Below are 15,517 nucleotides of genomic sequence, written 5' to 3' on the forward strand. Positions count from 1 at the left end.
GGGTCGCGGTATCGATAAGCGTGTACCCACATCCCATTGGCCAAAACTGACGTCGGACCAAAATTTTGGGTTGGAGAGGCCCTCGAGCTTCTCAACAGCAGCTCTTCGCAGAAACACCACTTGCCTACCAGCAATCCTACGTATAAACAATGTGAGTCGCATATATCCGGCGACAACGAATTGTACTAAGTCATGCCGTTTCTGGAGACTGCAATCGCTTATCGCACACCCAACATGGCCCACGACCACGCCGAGCACGAGCAGACCCCAGAGCAGCTCCAGGTTCAATTCGAGCAGCTTGGTCTGCTTGAGTCGAAGTTCGAGGATGCGGAGGAGCAAGTCAGTAAGTAACACAAGAAGAGTCATGTCCCAAGCAGCCACTGACAAGGCCCAGTCCGCAAAACCGAGGAGATCAAGGCTCCGGTCTACAAAGAGCGCACCGAGTTCGTTAAGAACATCCCTCACTTCTGGACCTTGACCTTCGAGCAATGCCCGCCCGAGGTCGAGAACTTCATCCAGCCCACCGACTCCGAAGTCTTTGCCGACTGCTTCGAGACATTCGAGGTCTCGCGCTTCGAGCTCGACGACCCCAAGGGCTCGCCCAAGAGCTTCTCGCTCAAGTTTGGCTTCGCAGAGAACGAGTGGTTCGAGAACAAGACACTGGAGAAGAAGTTCTGGTACCGCCACACCCAGGATTGGGACGGCCTCGTCTCCGAGCCTGTTAAGATCAACTGGAAGAAGGGAAAGGACCTAACAGGCGGCCTCACAGATGCAGCCGTCAAGCTGCATAAGGCACGGACAAAGGTCGCGGATAGGAAGAAGGAGACTGCACTGCCAGAATATAAGGAGTTGGCGAAGAAAATCGAGACCTCTGCAGATGCGTCAGTGAGCTTCTTCGGGCTCTTCGCCTTCGTCTCCGGGTACCGATGGGTTAGCGCCGAGGAGTCTGAGAAGGCTGTGCAGAAGGATAAGGAGGCTCTCGCCAAGATCAAGGCCGGCAAGAAGGTCGACGAGGAAGAAGAGGAAGAGGATGAGGATCCTCAGGACTACCAAGAGACAGAGGTTTTCCCCGGCGGCGACGAGGTCGCTACTATCATTGCTGAGGACATGTGGCCCAACGCTCTCAGGTACTACAAGCAGACCTTCGAGCAGGACGGAGAGTTCGACGATGAAGAACTTTCTGAGCTCGAAGTCGATATGGATGAGGATGATGAGTCAGGCGAGGAGGTCGATATTCGCGCTCTCGTTGGTAAGGGTAAGAAGGACAAGGACGAGCCACCTGCGAAGAAGCAGCGCAAGGCTTAAAGGGCCCGTGTTCGCAAAATGATTGAATGGCTATGATATCCTCAAAATTTCTATACAAGACACAATGTCGTCATACACAAATGCGTAGAGCTGCATTCTCAGGATTTTGTGTTCACTGCATGAGACGCGCAGTCTGCATGTAGTGAGTAGTCCCATGTTATACCAAGCGCGCCATCACGGTTCCAACAACTTTGCAACACCGCAGTGAACAGCAAACGTCGATGCGGCCTCCAATTCCACAACTCCGGATATCTCGAATTAGTGGCTTCCAAGCAAGCAAACCTATCGCCGTTGCTAGCCGCCTCGTTTCTCTGCAACACACGTGGGCAGTCCTGCATCACGGTATGGTGAATTTTTCTCGTCCATGACGCAAGCTCCCATCGAGCCGCTCCCGCCTCTCTCGCGTGCCCCCATGCATCATCAGATAAGGCACGCAAGCGACACGAAAATTTTCAGTTTCGAGGGGGTAATACGCCTGGGATCGCGGTTTTGTAGGGGTAATATCGTAGTTTCGAAGGGGTAATGGAGTGTAGTTTCGAAGAGGTAATATGTTTGCGCGGATAAGACTTGATTGGCTAGAATATTTCGCTAGTGCGTTTAAACGCTTTCTTGAGGTGTCAAGCGGTGCTAGATCTCATAGCATGGGCGCGACCGCTTGATCTGGAAACCTGCGGCTGATGCTTGTTGAGGCAAGCTGCGCTGGGGGGCGCAAGCAGGGCTAATTTTGCTGGACTCGACTGCAGCGGTGGAGATCGCGGTCTTTTAGTATTGTTGTTCGAGTGAAATGTCTTCGTCCTGTAGCCCTTGGTGGTCTCCAGTAGTCAGGGCTCTCTGTGCGGCTTGCAGCGGTACCGACCATTGCCAACCGCAGCCTCGGAGGAATTTTGGGCAAGCGCGACGCTTGATCTGGACTACACATATCTGTTATCAGGCTTGCACGCTGCTGCCACACGTGCTACATACTCTATCCCCGTTATCGACCGAGACATTCGCGACTTGGGTCGCTTCAAGAGATAGTTTGGGATCGAAGATTAGCAGTGTGTGCCTAAGATTCTGGTAGCGACTGCCGAATATGGAAGACAATGAGTTTACGGAGCTGCAGCTCCCAGAGTCACGAGTTTTGATTATCATCACAGGTAGGTGATATTCTGATACTGCTATGGGAGGGGACAAGAATGCTCCAGGCTCCTGTGTATGCAAAGGACCAGACTGTTGGCGACTAATGCGGTGCAGCATGAGATGTTTGGACGATTACTGACGACATACAGGTGGGACAATGTGCATGCGGAAGTCTAAGGATGGTCTCGTTCCCGCAAAGGGCTTCTTGAAGTCAGGTCTTGCACCGCGGCCGGTATTCAATGATGGCTCCTATCCGGAACCCTTGGAGATTGTGACAGATGCGAAGGGCACACGCAAGGCCGTGCAAAGCTTACGCACGCCTGTCAGCACATATGAGCGCCGTGTCAGGTACTGTGTGCTCGAGTTCGAGAAGCTGCTGGACAGCAGCTCGATCAACGCGCAAGACTGGGATCAAATCGCAAGAACCGTTCAAAGGAACTACCAGCTCTTTGACGGATTCGTCATCCTGCACGGTACAGACTCGCTGGCTTACACTGCAAGCGCATTAAGCTTTATGTTTCACAACTTGGGCAAGCCAGTCATCCTCACAGGCAGCCAGGCACCCATGATGGAGTTGCAGACAGATGCTCAAGATAACCTGCTGAACTCACTCATCATCGCTGGTCATTTCATGATTCCAGAAGTCTGTCTGTTCTTCAACTTCAAGCTCTTCCGAGGCAACAGGTCTAAGAAGATCTCAGCCGAGAGCTTTGATGCGTTTGGCAGTCCGAACATGGTACCTTTGGCTACTGTATCTTCAACGAGGACAAATGTGCTTTGGCACAGAGTTCATCGGTCAACGGACCTCGACCCCTTCAGCATACAGGAGAATTTGGACACAGCACATGTCGTTGTGCTCCGGGTCTTCCCTGGTATGACGCCTGCCATGGTGGATGCGGTGCTCCATTTGGAAGGCCTCAAGGGGCTTATCTTCGAAACCTTCGGAGCCGGAAATGCACCAGCGGGACCAGACGGAGCCATGGTGCACGTTCTTGGAGATGCAGTACAGAGGGGAATCGTGATTGTCAATGTAACACAGTGCCTGAGCGGCAACGTCAGCCCGACATACGCTCCTGCAACGATCTTAGGACGCGCAGGCGTTGTCTTTGGACAGGATCTAACCACAGAAGCGGCTCTCACAAAGCTTGCTTATCTGCTATCCAGACCTAATGCATCTCCTGCAGATGTTGCGAGGCGGATGATGATCTCGATCCGAGGCGAGCTGACCGAGGCAACACGGACGCACTTCGAGCACCCTCAGAAGAGCGGTCTGATGACCCCAGAATTGACAAGTCTGACGGCTCTCGGATACGCAATCCAGAAGGGCGACCTGCAGGAAACAAGGGATATCATTAGGAGTGAGCCTCGCTGGCTCCTGAATGACGCAGACTACCAGGGCTGTACCCCAGTTGTAAGTGGCATCTCTCCAGTCAGCTTCCCCATACCTATCTCTAGACTCGTTCGACCTGCCCAGCCGGCGCGAATGTTGAACAGACCGCCTGTACCTGAGACAGTATCTCGCACACCGGTGCCGGTGTCGGAAGGAGTCGAATGACAGCACAGCAGGTAATCTCAGGCTTCCCATTACCACGGTCATTATCTCTGATAGAGAAGTACCCCGTCGGCACTGGCGAGTGGTGAGCCAAACAGCTGCCAGCAGCCTACCAGTTGGGCGGTAATACCATGCAGTCGCTTATCTTTACCGATCAACAGTCCGGATCTGGAGCAACATTATTCCAGAATGACGTGCCTCTGCTGACACAATATCACAGCATCTCGCGGCGACATGTAATAATGTCGAGATCCTTCGCGACTTTCTTGCCCAGGGAGCCTCGGTCCATCTACGCAACCGCACAGGCAACACCCCGCTTTTCTTGGCTGCGGCAACAGGGTTGAGAGATCACGTACAGATGCTCATCGATGCCGGCGCACATCTTCACTCTGAAGAGCTGAGTGCAGCAAAGCTGCATGCAGCAGAGGGCGACGGCAACACTGGGGTCTGGCAGCTTGTCATTGGCTGAATGGCGTCACATACAGCATGCACCTTGAGGATGTCTGTTGCGGATGCTGGTGGAAATAATGGGAACGGCGGGTAATTGTGGTCCTTTTGGGCGCACCAGGAACTCATTTCGGACGCTGTGATTGACGCATGGCGTCCCAAGATGTCGCTATGTCTGGGGCATCAGTCTTCAGGGTCTGGTGACGCACTACTGGGATTCTGCCCGACTCGTATCCAACGCCTTCGAGATTGAATCATGTGGTTTACGTGACGGTAACTCGGTGGCTCGATCGCGCTGTTATCGACGGCCCGCACGGTTGTCGTTGAGTGCTGAGATTGCGGGGATGAGGTATGGATGTCGTGGGGAAAAGGTAACTATTGCTTGCAAAATGCCCCTAAATAGTCTCAGTGGCACCCCCGAAGTGTTCAAAGGCAACATGACAAGGTTGTGAGCATCATTCAGGGGCGCGGGCACTGAAAGATGTCGTTCGGTCCGCTCGCCGGGATACCGTGCCAAGCACCCTGCTGTCTGTAGAAATCTATTCCGGGGCCGCCAACGCGGTCCTATTCTCGATGCCGTCGGCAGGTCAGCAGTCTCGAGGCGCTTGATACCGGCTTGTCTCTCCGGACCGCGCTTCCCTTGCGCGCATCAGGCCGTTCCTGCTTTTAGCGTGTTCCCCCGCATCATTGATCCATGGCTTCTCTCACCATGCCCTAGAACCCTCTGGCTTGCCTCGCGAGCAGAGTTTTAGGCGGGGCCCGTGTCTTCCGGCCTAGCCTACCAAGAATCGCAGTACAAAGGCGTGGTACAGGTCTTGCCCAGGCTCGGACGCGATGTTTGCGTCTGTATGTCATGGCCTGCCTCACGTCCATGCGAATCCTTCTGGATAGTGCCACCCAGGTCGCGAACCAAGATCCAAGAAACTGCACCGCTCAAGATGCATTCCGCTTCGGCTTGAGTACTTTGCTTAGCCTCACCGCTCCGATCAGGTGCTCACAAGAGCAGATGCTGGCGTGCTAAATGCATGCTATTCGTCCCCATAGACCAGCTATTAGGTAATTCCTCCCCAGCGTAACAAATGACGAACCCAAACCTGGCCCGAAAAGTCACACAGCAAATGGCTTAAAATTGCCTTTCTCCTGCATCTCCGACACGCGTCATGCCATCTGAGAACGTGGTGTTTGGGGTCCATTTCCTTTAAGCCTACCTTAGCACCCATCTGTGCCGGCACTGCGTCCCATTCTTACGGCAAGCACACTAAAACGACCCTGCCCTGCATACCCACACCTACGACATCCGCGACTCACGTGCAGTTCCTGGTCAGGCTATTAAAGGTCGATATCAAATCTGTTTGTGCGCCTTGAACACGTTTTTGCCAGGGCGCCGAACTGCGGCATCTTCTCACCGACTTGCCGCCGTCACCTCTTGTGACCTTGACAGTCACACCACTGCTTTTACTCGATCTTGTTCGCCAGTGCCTCCGATTCCGCTCCCTCCTCTCGCCTAGCAAAGCACACCGTTTGCCACAGCCCTAAACTTGTCCACACTCTGCAGTACTTCACCAAGTTCACTACCTCGCTCCTTTCACGACCATTGCATGCCACTCGATTTTGAACGTCAATAACAAACCCGATTTTGCCGCCTTCCACATCGGACTTGGAGTTGCGTAATTAATCCTCTCACCTTCACCGAATTCCGAATGCAAAGGACTGTCGTTACCATCAACAGCAATGGCCGCCAATCGGCGAGCTTCATTCGAGTCGCGTCCGCACTGGGGTGGCAGGTGCGCGCGCAGATGAGAGACCTCAACGGCGTGGTCGCGCAAGAGATATCTGAACTGGACAATGTCACCGTCTACATTGGACGGTTGGAAGACCGCAAATTTCTGGACGATCTATTTAGGAGCGCGCAGTACGCGTTTATTAACACAACGCACTGGGGCGACGAAGTTGCGATTGGTCGATCATTGGCCGACGCCGCGAAAAGGGCCGGAATTCAACACTACATCTACTCAAGCATGCCAGATCATTCAGTCTTTGGCCAACCTTGGAGGTCACTACCACTATGGGCTCCAAAGTTCACCGTCGAGCAGTACGTTCGCCAGATCGGGCTGCCTGCAACATTTGTGTACTGCGGCATTTACCACAATAACTTTACGGGCCTCGACTTCCCTCTGTTCCGCATGGAATGCCAGCATGACAGCAGTTTCATCTGGCAGGCACCTTTCCATCCCGATATGCCTCTCCCGTGGCTCGATTCGGAGCACGACATTGGACCTGCGATTTTTCAGCTATTTAAGGAAGGCCCACGGAAGTGGAACGGCAAGCGGTAAGCGTCTTCTGCATCTGCATCCTTTTCTCCACCCGAGGCACCATTCCCCACAGTCGTTCGATCCTGTGGCCAGCATCACAGTTTCCATTGTTCACGCTGGCTCCACTTTGTTTGACAATCTGCAATAACAACAAAACTATGACTACGGGCTGATGAGATTACGTACTGACAGACCTAGGGTTCCGCTAGCCTTTGCATCAATGACTCCCAAGGAAGTTTGCAAAGCATTCAGTCGAGGTCTCGGAAGAACCGTCCGCTATAAGCGGGGTCCGGTGGTGATCAACGTACCAACACCCATTGGCTACCGCGAGCATCTGTCCGCACTGGCGTACACGCTTGGTGAGAAGGGCGCTCCTTACTTCGGACCGGACATCGAACCCGACTGCCCCAACACAGCTCTGGAGCTGTGGGAAGGCAATCGATCCATGGAGGAGTACGCACGAGAAGTGTTCCCCGTAGAAGAGGCCGCCAATGGCCTGACATGGATGGAAGAGGTAGAGACGCCACGCCGAGAGGTCGAACTCGACCTACACAACGCAATCAACTGCTGACCACTGGATTTGTGTTCGCAGGGAGGACTGCAAGCGCAGTACCAGTACGCCAACGGCAGCAGCAACGGCATCAGCGGTCTCGCCGACCAGCTCAACCAGGCTCGACTTTGATATTCTCCACTCTGGCACCTTTGTACCTTCCATTTTCGTTGGCGTCAAGCGGCAGCATTGCAGTGGTGTCCTGGTCATTTCTTTTATCTTCCCCGCGGGAGTCTGGAGGCAGTCAACATGCAGCAATGAGCGCGAGCATGAAGGACGAGAAAAGTGGAACGTTGCACACATGACACGATCGCTCATGTGGCACGGATGCGACAGCGGGACTACCTGCGCCTATCGAACTAATCTTGCGTCCCAGCATGGAGTTTTGGTTTGCGTTTAAGCTTGAGCGGAATACTTGCGGGATCGGGTGGAGATCTGCATTGCATGGAAAAGTTAGTTTTGATCCTTACGCACACGACGGAGTAGCGGTTACTGCACGCTGTAGGCGGGAGACTCCACACGGATGTCTTGCGGACGGGTGTACCGTGGACGGGACTGCCGGCTACAAACAAAAGCAAAAGAAGAAACAAATTCGAAAGCACTACTGCACAGTGCAAATCAGGAATCGATGTGACAATGCCAACGCTAAGATGACTTGAACATGATGTAACTTCGTGCTTGGCTTGGTACTTGATGTCAATGTTCATCTTCGTGCTGGATGACTAAGCACAACCTCGGAACCTCGAAACTTTGTCCACCACGACATCCAACAGCCAGCCCTCACGCTCCAATGTCCGCCGCGATATCCTGCACGAGGGCCGCGGCCCCACGCCTTGCCATCCGCACACTACGATGCCAGCGCTACGCCAGCACGCAGGCTGCCAATGCCATTTTAGAGAACCGCGAAATGATCATCGAGACAGCGCCTGTCGCCCAAGTCACGACACCGACACGCGCTCTCAAGGCCCATAAGAATGTCAGGGCGCCGACACTGGCTGAGCGCATGCACAAGGCGCTGTATCCGGATCTCTATGCCAATGGCCAGCCCCTGGCCTGGCAGCTGCCGAGGGAGCGCAAGGCGAGCGAGAATAAGAAGCCTAGAAGTACGTCTACTTTGCACACATACCAGCATACGACGCCCTATGAGACACAGCCAAATCACCACTACTCCTCAGATGCAGTGAGCTGGTACTTACACACCCCAGACAAGACCCACGGCTTCAACATCGTCGCGCCAGCCACAGCAATCAAGAAAACCTGCCCAATCCCCATCGCCACAATCACCGCAAACTCGCTGAAGCAGCTCGATCCCACAGGCGCCCGCACCCGCCTCTTCGACAAACTCAATCCCGAAGCCGCCAAGCTCGGCGACATCCTGCTCGTGCGCCAGCGCACCGGCGACCCCTTCGCAGGTGTATGCATTAACATCCGCCGGCGGGGCGTCGACACGGCGATCCTACTGCGCGGCCAACTGACGCGCGTGGGCGTCGAGATGTGGTACAAGGTCTACTCGCCGCTCGTCGAGGGGATTGAGGTTGTGCAGCGCGCTGCGAAGAGGGCAAGGCGCGCGCGACTGACGTATATGCGCGACGTCAAGCACGACAGGGGGAGTGTGGAGAATGTTGTCCGTTTGTATTTGAGGCAGAAGGCGAGTTTGGGCGCCAGCGAGGGGAAGAAGAAGGGTGTGGAGAAGCAGAAGGCCATGCAGGGTGGGAAGAAGAAGGGCGGGAAGAAGGTCAACAATCGCAGGTAGACGACACGTCGATCTTTGGTGTATCAGACTGGGGCCTGGGTGGCCGAGGTTCTTGAAGGCCTGGAGGGAGACTGTACCATATGTACCACATTGTACGAACTGCGTATTGGACTTTACACGCACGTGGATTATCTACCTGAAGCGCTGACTGAACAGCAAGCGTCTCATGGAATCTCGCTGACCAACGCCGAATATCTATGCTCTCCCTAGCAATCTCAATGACCGCAACTCTGCTGGGCTGATTGAGCCACTTGCCATCCATTACCAGGACATCATCAATTCCGCTGTTTCCCTGTCTTCAACTACTGCGCACTCCTCCTCTTCTCTCCCTGCCCTACCTCGAGCCTGTACCCCTCAGCGCCCTTCTCAGTCTTCAAGTCCTTCGCATCGACCTTCTTCGCGCCAATCTCCGGGAACGTAAATGCCTCGCTGCTCCCACCCTCAAGCCCCTTCCACACGCCCAGCGTCCGCCAATTCGTCCACGTCAGCGCGCCAACCCACGGCTGCACATTCCAGCCCAACTCCAGAGTGACATTCTGCCTGTTCTGTAGCTTCCCCGTAATGTCCGTGATTTGGTATTTCGGTCGCTGGGCCTTGAGGTGGAGCTCGCCGACGGGATACGGGGATTCGGGGTTGGTCTTTTCCTTGAGCTGGGCTTTCTTGGACTTCTTGGGCAGTTTCGATTTCGAGGTGGAAGGGTGGATGTAGTGGTTCTGGTGCCAGGGCGCGGACTTGGAGGCCACGATTGCGTCCCAGATTATGGCTTCGGAGGAGGGTTCGGATTTTGTGCCGGGGTACACGGCTTTCAGGTACACGAAAACTTGCTTTGTATTCCAGTTGAAGAGCGAGCTCAGGTCTACACCAACATGTCAGCATCGGTACGAGCGAGGCAGCTATGTTGGGGTTGGCTGGAGTTGAGCATGGGGACATACCGGTGTCCAAGTCGAACTTGACGTGCGCATACTCCTCCTTCTTATAGCTGTAGTAGTGTGGCCGCCCCTTGACTACCTGCACATTGCGCAGCTGGATGTCGGCGGTGGGACTCTGGGGGGAGATGAAGCTGCTGAGCGCGATCACGGTGGCGACGGTGAAGGCGACAGTGGTAAAGAAGCCGAAGACATTCTGCAGTCGCACCAGTGCAGAGTGCATCTTGTCGGCTGTATGGGGGGAGTGTGGTTTGCGAGAGTTCAAGGTCAACAGCTGGTCCTAACACGTATGGAGCTTATTCGCGGAGGCCCGAGTCAGCCCTACCGGTACCGTACGAGCGACGCTAGCGGGGAATAAGGGTCGCACCTTCTCCAGCACGTTCACTCCAACACCTTGATTAATCAAGTTGTAAAACTTCGTCCGGCATCTGGAGTGAGTATGAATCGGCCAACAAATAGCACCAAGACCTATAGGGGGTAGAGTCGATAATTTGCGGGTGTCATTCGGCGTTGACCTCCCTCTGACTCTGAGATGGCAGGCAGCACAAACATCAACCTTGAAGTTGTTTCCTGTTTCCAACCTTGAACACCAACATTGTATTCTCGTCCACCGCTGAGCCTTTCGCCCCAGAACACGGCGCATTTTGGTCCTGCATCACCAATATTCTGACTACCTCCAAGCTCAGCGGCTATCCTAAGCTTTGTGGCCCAACTGTCAACCAAACAGCTTCTTGCTTGATATATATGCAACACTACTCAGCCGCAGTCCCCAATATCTCCCTCTCCACTAGAGCTTATCGCTCAGCTTATAGTGTGCTGCTGCGCTGAATTGCATCTTCGAATACAGCAGCGATGGGTGGTAAGGTATTCGACTGTCTAGGGCTCCGAGTGCCTCGAATGTCGCCAGAAGTCTACCAGCGAATGATTGCGGAAGTCTACCCAAAGCTCCAACAATTCTTCGAAAAGGTCGTTGTTCCACGAGATGCGCCCGGAAAAATGGACCATGGCGATATCGACTTCTTAGTGGGAGGCACTCGCCCTCAAGACGGGTATCTGTGGAAGTTGGTACAAGGCGCCCTCGGGGCACATCACCATAAAAGCCAAGGGTCTCATTCATTCGCGCTTCCTCACCCAGATATAGAGGGCGCGCACGTGCAGGTCGACATTGAGCTCTCTCTGGGTGATGGCTTGCCTGGCTCCTGGGAGTGGTTCGAGTGGACAAAGCTGATGAAAGGCGACGCCGATCTCATGCAAATCATTGGCATCGCACATCGACCACTGGGACTTACATGCACCGACCAAGGTCTCCATGTCCGCTTAGAGCAAATAGAGCCTTACGATAAGAAAGAGGCTAGGCTCTTCCTGACTCGGGATCCAGATAAAGCCCTGCGATTCTATGGCCTCGATGTAGACAAATACTTCCAAGGGTTCAGCAGCGAAACTGACCTGTTCAACTGGGTAGCTGGTGGACGATTCTTCAGCCTGGAGGTCTTCGCGCAACGGGTCGAGAAAGCGGACGATCGAACTAGATCGGCAAAGCGACCCATGTACCGGCACTTTGTCGAGGAATATATGCCCAATGTCGTCAAGAACAACGAAAGCAAGATCTGGACACGGCAAGAAGTCCTACTGGAAAGCCTCAAGACGTTCAACGTGCAAGCTCAGTACGATGAGAAGATGGCCAAGCATGATCGGGAAGAAGCAGAGAAGAAGCTCTGGGAGGAAGTCAAGGCTACCATACCCGCGACAGACAAACGCCTGAAGGCTGCTGTAAGGGCGCTGAGGCGCTGGGTCAGGTTCAAAAATAGTAAGCCTGCGAAGCTCGAACATCCACTGCTGCCGGAGCAATATCTTACATGGTCAAAGTATGTCGACCAGAGCAACAAGAGCGATGTTTTAGAGTGGGTCGAGCGAAACTGGCAAGACTTGAAGAGTCGTGACAAGGCGTATCAGAACACTGCGAATGCCTCCTCATCCGGCGGTGTCGCCGAATGACAGTTTTAAAAGTCAAATTGTGGCAAAATAGGGTACTACACGGCGCTATAGTAATCTAATGCGTCTGCGAGGAAAAAAACTTGAGCGCCATTGCTGCGAGCAGATGTTGGCATCTGCTAAAATTTGCAGATGCCGAATCCTCTCAGCTATTGCACTGCGGGGTTTGTAGGATATCCACATCGACCTAAGCGTAGCTTTCCGACGTCAGAAGTAGTGACGGGAACCAAACAAGCAAAGGCACAATTGATAGCAATGGGGTGAAGCCTTATCGTGTGCAGCTGATGTATGCTACAGAACTGCTGATGAATATTTACAGAGAATATGGCAGACCGGCCATGACACGGCGATCTCTACATAAGCGCAAGGATCTTGGCAGCAGCTTGCTCTGCGACCGCAACGATGTAAGAAGTAGGGTTGGTCGTGATGTGACTGTAATGTGTTAGCTCGTGTCACAAGTGCCAAGAAGTGCATCGCTTACGCAGGGAAGATGGAAGCATCAACAACGTGAATGTTATCTGTTCCGTAGACCTTGGTGTTCAGGTCGACGACAGAGGTACCGCCGCTGAGACCGCTGTCAGAGCCGATCTTGTTGGTGCCGATCCAGTGGTTAGCGCGGCGTGCAGCAGGAGTCTTGGGCAGACTGGCGACGTAGGCCTCGATGGTGGTACCGGCAGGTGGGACTTGCATCTCGATCTCAGGGTTCTTCGAAAGAGCCTTGACCATGCTCTTCAGACTGGCGATGACGGCATCGGTGTCGGCCTGGTCGCGCAGGTAGGGCGATGTGGACACTTGCATGTTGAGCGCGCCATTGATCGATGCGACTCCGCGCGATGTTGATCCGCGGCCGAGGTAGTTGCTAATGGTCATAGAGTGAGTGTCGTTGACATCGGGCCCTTCGACACGAGCAGTCCATTGGAATTGGCGCTCGGAACCATCACTTCCCTTGATGACCTCCCAGGCCAAAGGACCGATGTTGGGAGCAGACTGGGTCAGGATACCCGCGCGCTTGTTGAGGTACGCATCCTTATCAGCCTGGATGGGATTGCTCCAAGCCTGGTAAAAGTCGTAGAATGAGACGTTCTTGTGCTGGACAACGAGATCGGTGTTGACGTGGTCCAACAGGTTTTGGCCAACAGGCAGGTTGATCCATTGGGCCTCGGGGATGAAGGTCGCTCCGTCCTGAGCACTGCCCTTGACGACGTTGAGCTGGTCCTTTGGCCCGATGCCACTGCGGTACAGAAGCTTGGCTGAGCCGAAAGTACCGGCGGAAAGAATAACACGTCCACCAGAGTTGAGCGTGACGTTGCCGCAGTAACCACCTTTTCCACCTTCAAGCTCGACGCCTGTTGCCTTGCCATTGGTGCGGATTACGCGCTTGACAGCGGTGTTTGTCCAGAGCTTGAAATTGGATCGTGCCAGGGCGGTGACCATGTATGTGCCGAGGGGACCCTGTCGCTGACCGTTTGCATACATGTAAGGAGTGTGACCGTACACGCGATGCTTCTCGTTTGGCTTGTCATTCGGCTTGAGGCTGGTCCAGCCATCTGCACTAAGAGCGCTGGCGAGAACGTCGAATCCTTCCTGCTTATATAATTTGCCGTCTGAGGAGGGAGTATCTGTTCCGGGAATGCGCTGGAATGTTCGAGCAACAGCAGCGCTCATGTCGTTGCCCTTCCAGCCATTAGGAAAGCTGGTGTCCCAATCCACGGAGTTCGGCTTCCACCAAAGCGCTGCATTGACGGCAGCTCCTCCACCGAGAACGCATCCAGCCATCTGATCGGTATCAGTGCAAGCTACGCCAGCGGAGTCAACCCAGATCTGATTGCAGAGACCGGGTACGTCGAAGCGAGTGAGACCGGTACCCTGGAGCCAAGCAGGCCCCATGGTGCCACCAAACCGACCAAGGGAAGGCGGGCCCTTCTCGATGAGCAAGACCTTCTTGCCGGACTCAGAAAGCTTATCGGCCACAGGAATACCACCAGCGCCACCGCCAACGACAATATAATCGTACGAGCCAGAGGGAGCGGCACTACCAGTACAAGCCGTTGGACCGGTTGGGGTAGGGACACTTGTGGCACTAGAAGTAGGGGTGGTGCCACAAACGCCGTTTGGACAGAAGTTCTTCCAGGTGTCGTAATTTGCGTTCCTAGCAGCAGCGATTGGGATACCGAAGATACCTTGTCCATTGTCGTGCTGTGCAATGTCGGAGGCACTGTATACCTTCTTGTTCTGAGCCCATCCAATGATCTGAACCTCTGAACTAGCGCCCGGAATCTGAGAGTTTGTGGCGCCCCCCTGGTCCCATGCCCAGCACTTCTGGCAGCGGTAGACAAGCTCGAAGCTGGTCTCGGTGACTGTGGCGTTGAACTGAGTCAATGTAGCACCCCCAGTGTATGCCACGGGTTGAACGTAGCCGCTTCAGAACGTCAGTATGTATCCTCAACGCTCCAAACATGCTGACTTACGGTGCCCAAGTAAATGCGGTCTTGACAGCTGTGCCCTCTGCCCAGACTACGAGCAACAGGGAGTTTGGCATAGCACCCATGTGACTGATTCCCGAGTATCCCTGCTTTCCGGTGGTCAAAGGACCTTTCTGAGCTGCATCAGCATAACTTCGACACACTGGTCTATGATGCCACTTACGATATACCCAATGTACTCGTCATCAGCAGTACCAGCAGTACCGGGCAGAGCGAATCCCCATTCAAAACCACCAACAGTCTGAGATGTAGAGATCGTCTGCTTGTTGAATGTGATGCCAGTCCCGGGGTGTGTATATGTGGCGATTTGAGCATCAGCGGATGCGAAAAGAGCGGACAGCAGCGATGCTGCCTTGAAGAATGTAGTGACCTTCATGTTGGAAAGACGTCCAGCGTATGATGAAGAGGCCGATCAGTTGAAGTCGCCAGTAAACCAGTGAGCGAGCTTGAAGTTTCGACACATGCGATACTTTGAGATTTTATACATGCTCGATCTGCACTGACTTTGTTGCCGTCTCCAGGCAGCGTGGTCACAGCAACAATCAGCCAAGACATGATATTACCAGGTAGCGCCGTGCGCAAGACTGGTCTAGGTATGCCAGGTACGGCTTCTGCAGTGAGATGCATCTTTTCGAAAGGGATGTGCTTCGTGAAAAACGGCCTGATGATCATTTGCAAGTACGTGATTGGGTGATGCGGCGCCAAAAGACCCGGGCAGAGGTCCGAGGCTGTTGTGTAATCTGTGAGCGCAATGTCCACGAGGTACTTTGATTGATATAAATTGATGAAAGACGGGATGCGAGGCCTATCTGCCGGATACCCTGTCGGCCAAGCAGTCTAGTACAAAAAAGGCGACCCCAGATTCGCTTGGATGTCCCTCATCGGACTGTTAGTGGCGTTCCGTGCTACCCACGCCGTTCATCAGAGACGTTCTCAAACACTTTTGCTGCAGCTCGATATCCTTTGAATTCGATTATTCCCCCCTCCCACCATGTGCCACGCTGGCATGCCCCCTGCAGTCGACGCCGACCCCAGTTCCGGCAGCTCTTCCACACGACTACCCCAACCAAGCGGTGAC

At 54.1% G+C, this 15,517-nt stretch overlaps 7 protein-coding genes across 7 annotated transcripts; 5 read left to right on the forward strand and 2 right to left on the reverse strand.

The window, feature by feature from the left end:
* Positions 1 to 109: 109 nt before the first annotated feature.
* M421DRAFT_420886 (NAP family protein) lies at positions 110 to 1,400 on the forward strand. Its single transcript, XM_033592630.1, has 2 exons — positions 110 to 343; positions 395 to 1,400. The coding sequence occupies exons 1-2, from the start codon at positions 235 to 237 to the stop codon at positions 1,303 to 1,305; spliced, it is 1,020 nt and encodes a 339-aa protein (XP_033448595.1). The 5' UTR covers positions 110 to 234; the 3' UTR covers positions 1,306 to 1,400.
* A 977-nt stretch (positions 1,401 to 2,377) lies between these two features.
* Positions 2,378 to 4,445, forward strand: M421DRAFT_101169 (asparaginase-domain-containing protein; the record flags this gene model as incomplete). Its single annotated transcript, XM_033586610.1, has 3 exons — positions 2,378 to 2,441; positions 2,574 to 3,835; positions 4,197 to 4,445. The coding sequence occupies 3 exons, from the start codon at positions 2,378 to 2,380 to the stop codon at positions 4,443 to 4,445; spliced, it is 1,575 nt and encodes a 524-aa protein (XP_033448596.1).
* A 1,339-nt stretch (positions 4,446 to 5,784) lies between these two features.
* M421DRAFT_159048 (NmrA-domain-containing protein) lies at positions 5,785 to 7,540 on the forward strand. Its single transcript, XM_033587652.1, has 3 exons — positions 5,785 to 6,752; positions 6,928 to 7,249; positions 7,328 to 7,540. Exons 1-3 carry the CDS (start codon positions 6,124 to 6,126, stop codon positions 7,415 to 7,417), a joined length of 1,041 nt encoding a protein of 346 aa, XP_033448597.1. The 5' UTR covers positions 5,785 to 6,123; the 3' UTR covers positions 7,418 to 7,540.
* A 525-nt stretch (positions 7,541 to 8,065) lies between these two features.
* Positions 8,066 to 9,475, forward strand: M421DRAFT_420890 (uncharacterized protein). Its single transcript, XM_033592631.1, has 2 exons — positions 8,066 to 8,388; positions 8,491 to 9,475. The coding sequence occupies exons 1-2, from the start codon at positions 8,076 to 8,078 to the stop codon at positions 9,036 to 9,038; spliced, it is 861 nt and encodes a 286-aa protein (XP_033448598.1). The 5' UTR covers positions 8,066 to 8,075; the 3' UTR covers positions 9,039 to 9,475.
* M421DRAFT_101171 (signal peptidase 22 kDa subunit) lies at positions 9,341 to 10,187 on the reverse strand (the record flags this gene model as incomplete). Its single annotated transcript, XM_033586611.1, has 2 exons — positions 9,341 to 9,894; positions 9,971 to 10,187. The coding sequence occupies 2 exons, from the start codon at positions 10,185 to 10,187 to the stop codon at positions 9,341 to 9,343; spliced, it is 771 nt and encodes a 256-aa protein (XP_033448599.1).
* Positions 10,188 to 10,340: 153 nt separating this feature from the next.
* On the forward strand, positions 10,341 to 12,308 carry M421DRAFT_420892 (uncharacterized protein). Its single transcript, XM_033592632.1, has one exon. The coding sequence runs from the start codon at positions 10,817 to 10,819 to the stop codon at positions 11,957 to 11,959; it is 1,143 nt and encodes a 380-aa protein (XP_033448600.1). The 5' UTR covers positions 10,341 to 10,816; the 3' UTR covers positions 11,960 to 12,308.
* On the reverse strand, positions 11,979 to 15,197 carry M421DRAFT_420893 (uncharacterized protein). The gene is made up of 3 exons (XM_033592633.1): positions 14,603 to 15,197; positions 14,425 to 14,552; positions 11,979 to 14,375 (listed from the first exon to the last, which is right to left on the reverse strand). Exons 1-3 carry the CDS (start codon positions 14,813 to 14,815, stop codon positions 12,434 to 12,436), a joined length of 2,283 nt encoding a protein of 760 aa, XP_033448601.1. The 5' UTR covers positions 14,816 to 15,197; the 3' UTR covers positions 11,979 to 12,433.
* Positions 15,198 to 15,517: the final 320 nt, after the last annotated feature.

Source organism: Didymella exigua (genome assembly GCF_010094145.1).
Source record: "Didymella exigua CBS 183.55 unplaced genomic scaffold M421scaffold_14, whole genome shotgun sequence".
Classification (NCBI taxonomy): domain Eukaryota; kingdom Fungi; phylum Ascomycota; class Dothideomycetes; order Pleosporales; family Didymellaceae; genus Didymella; species Didymella exigua.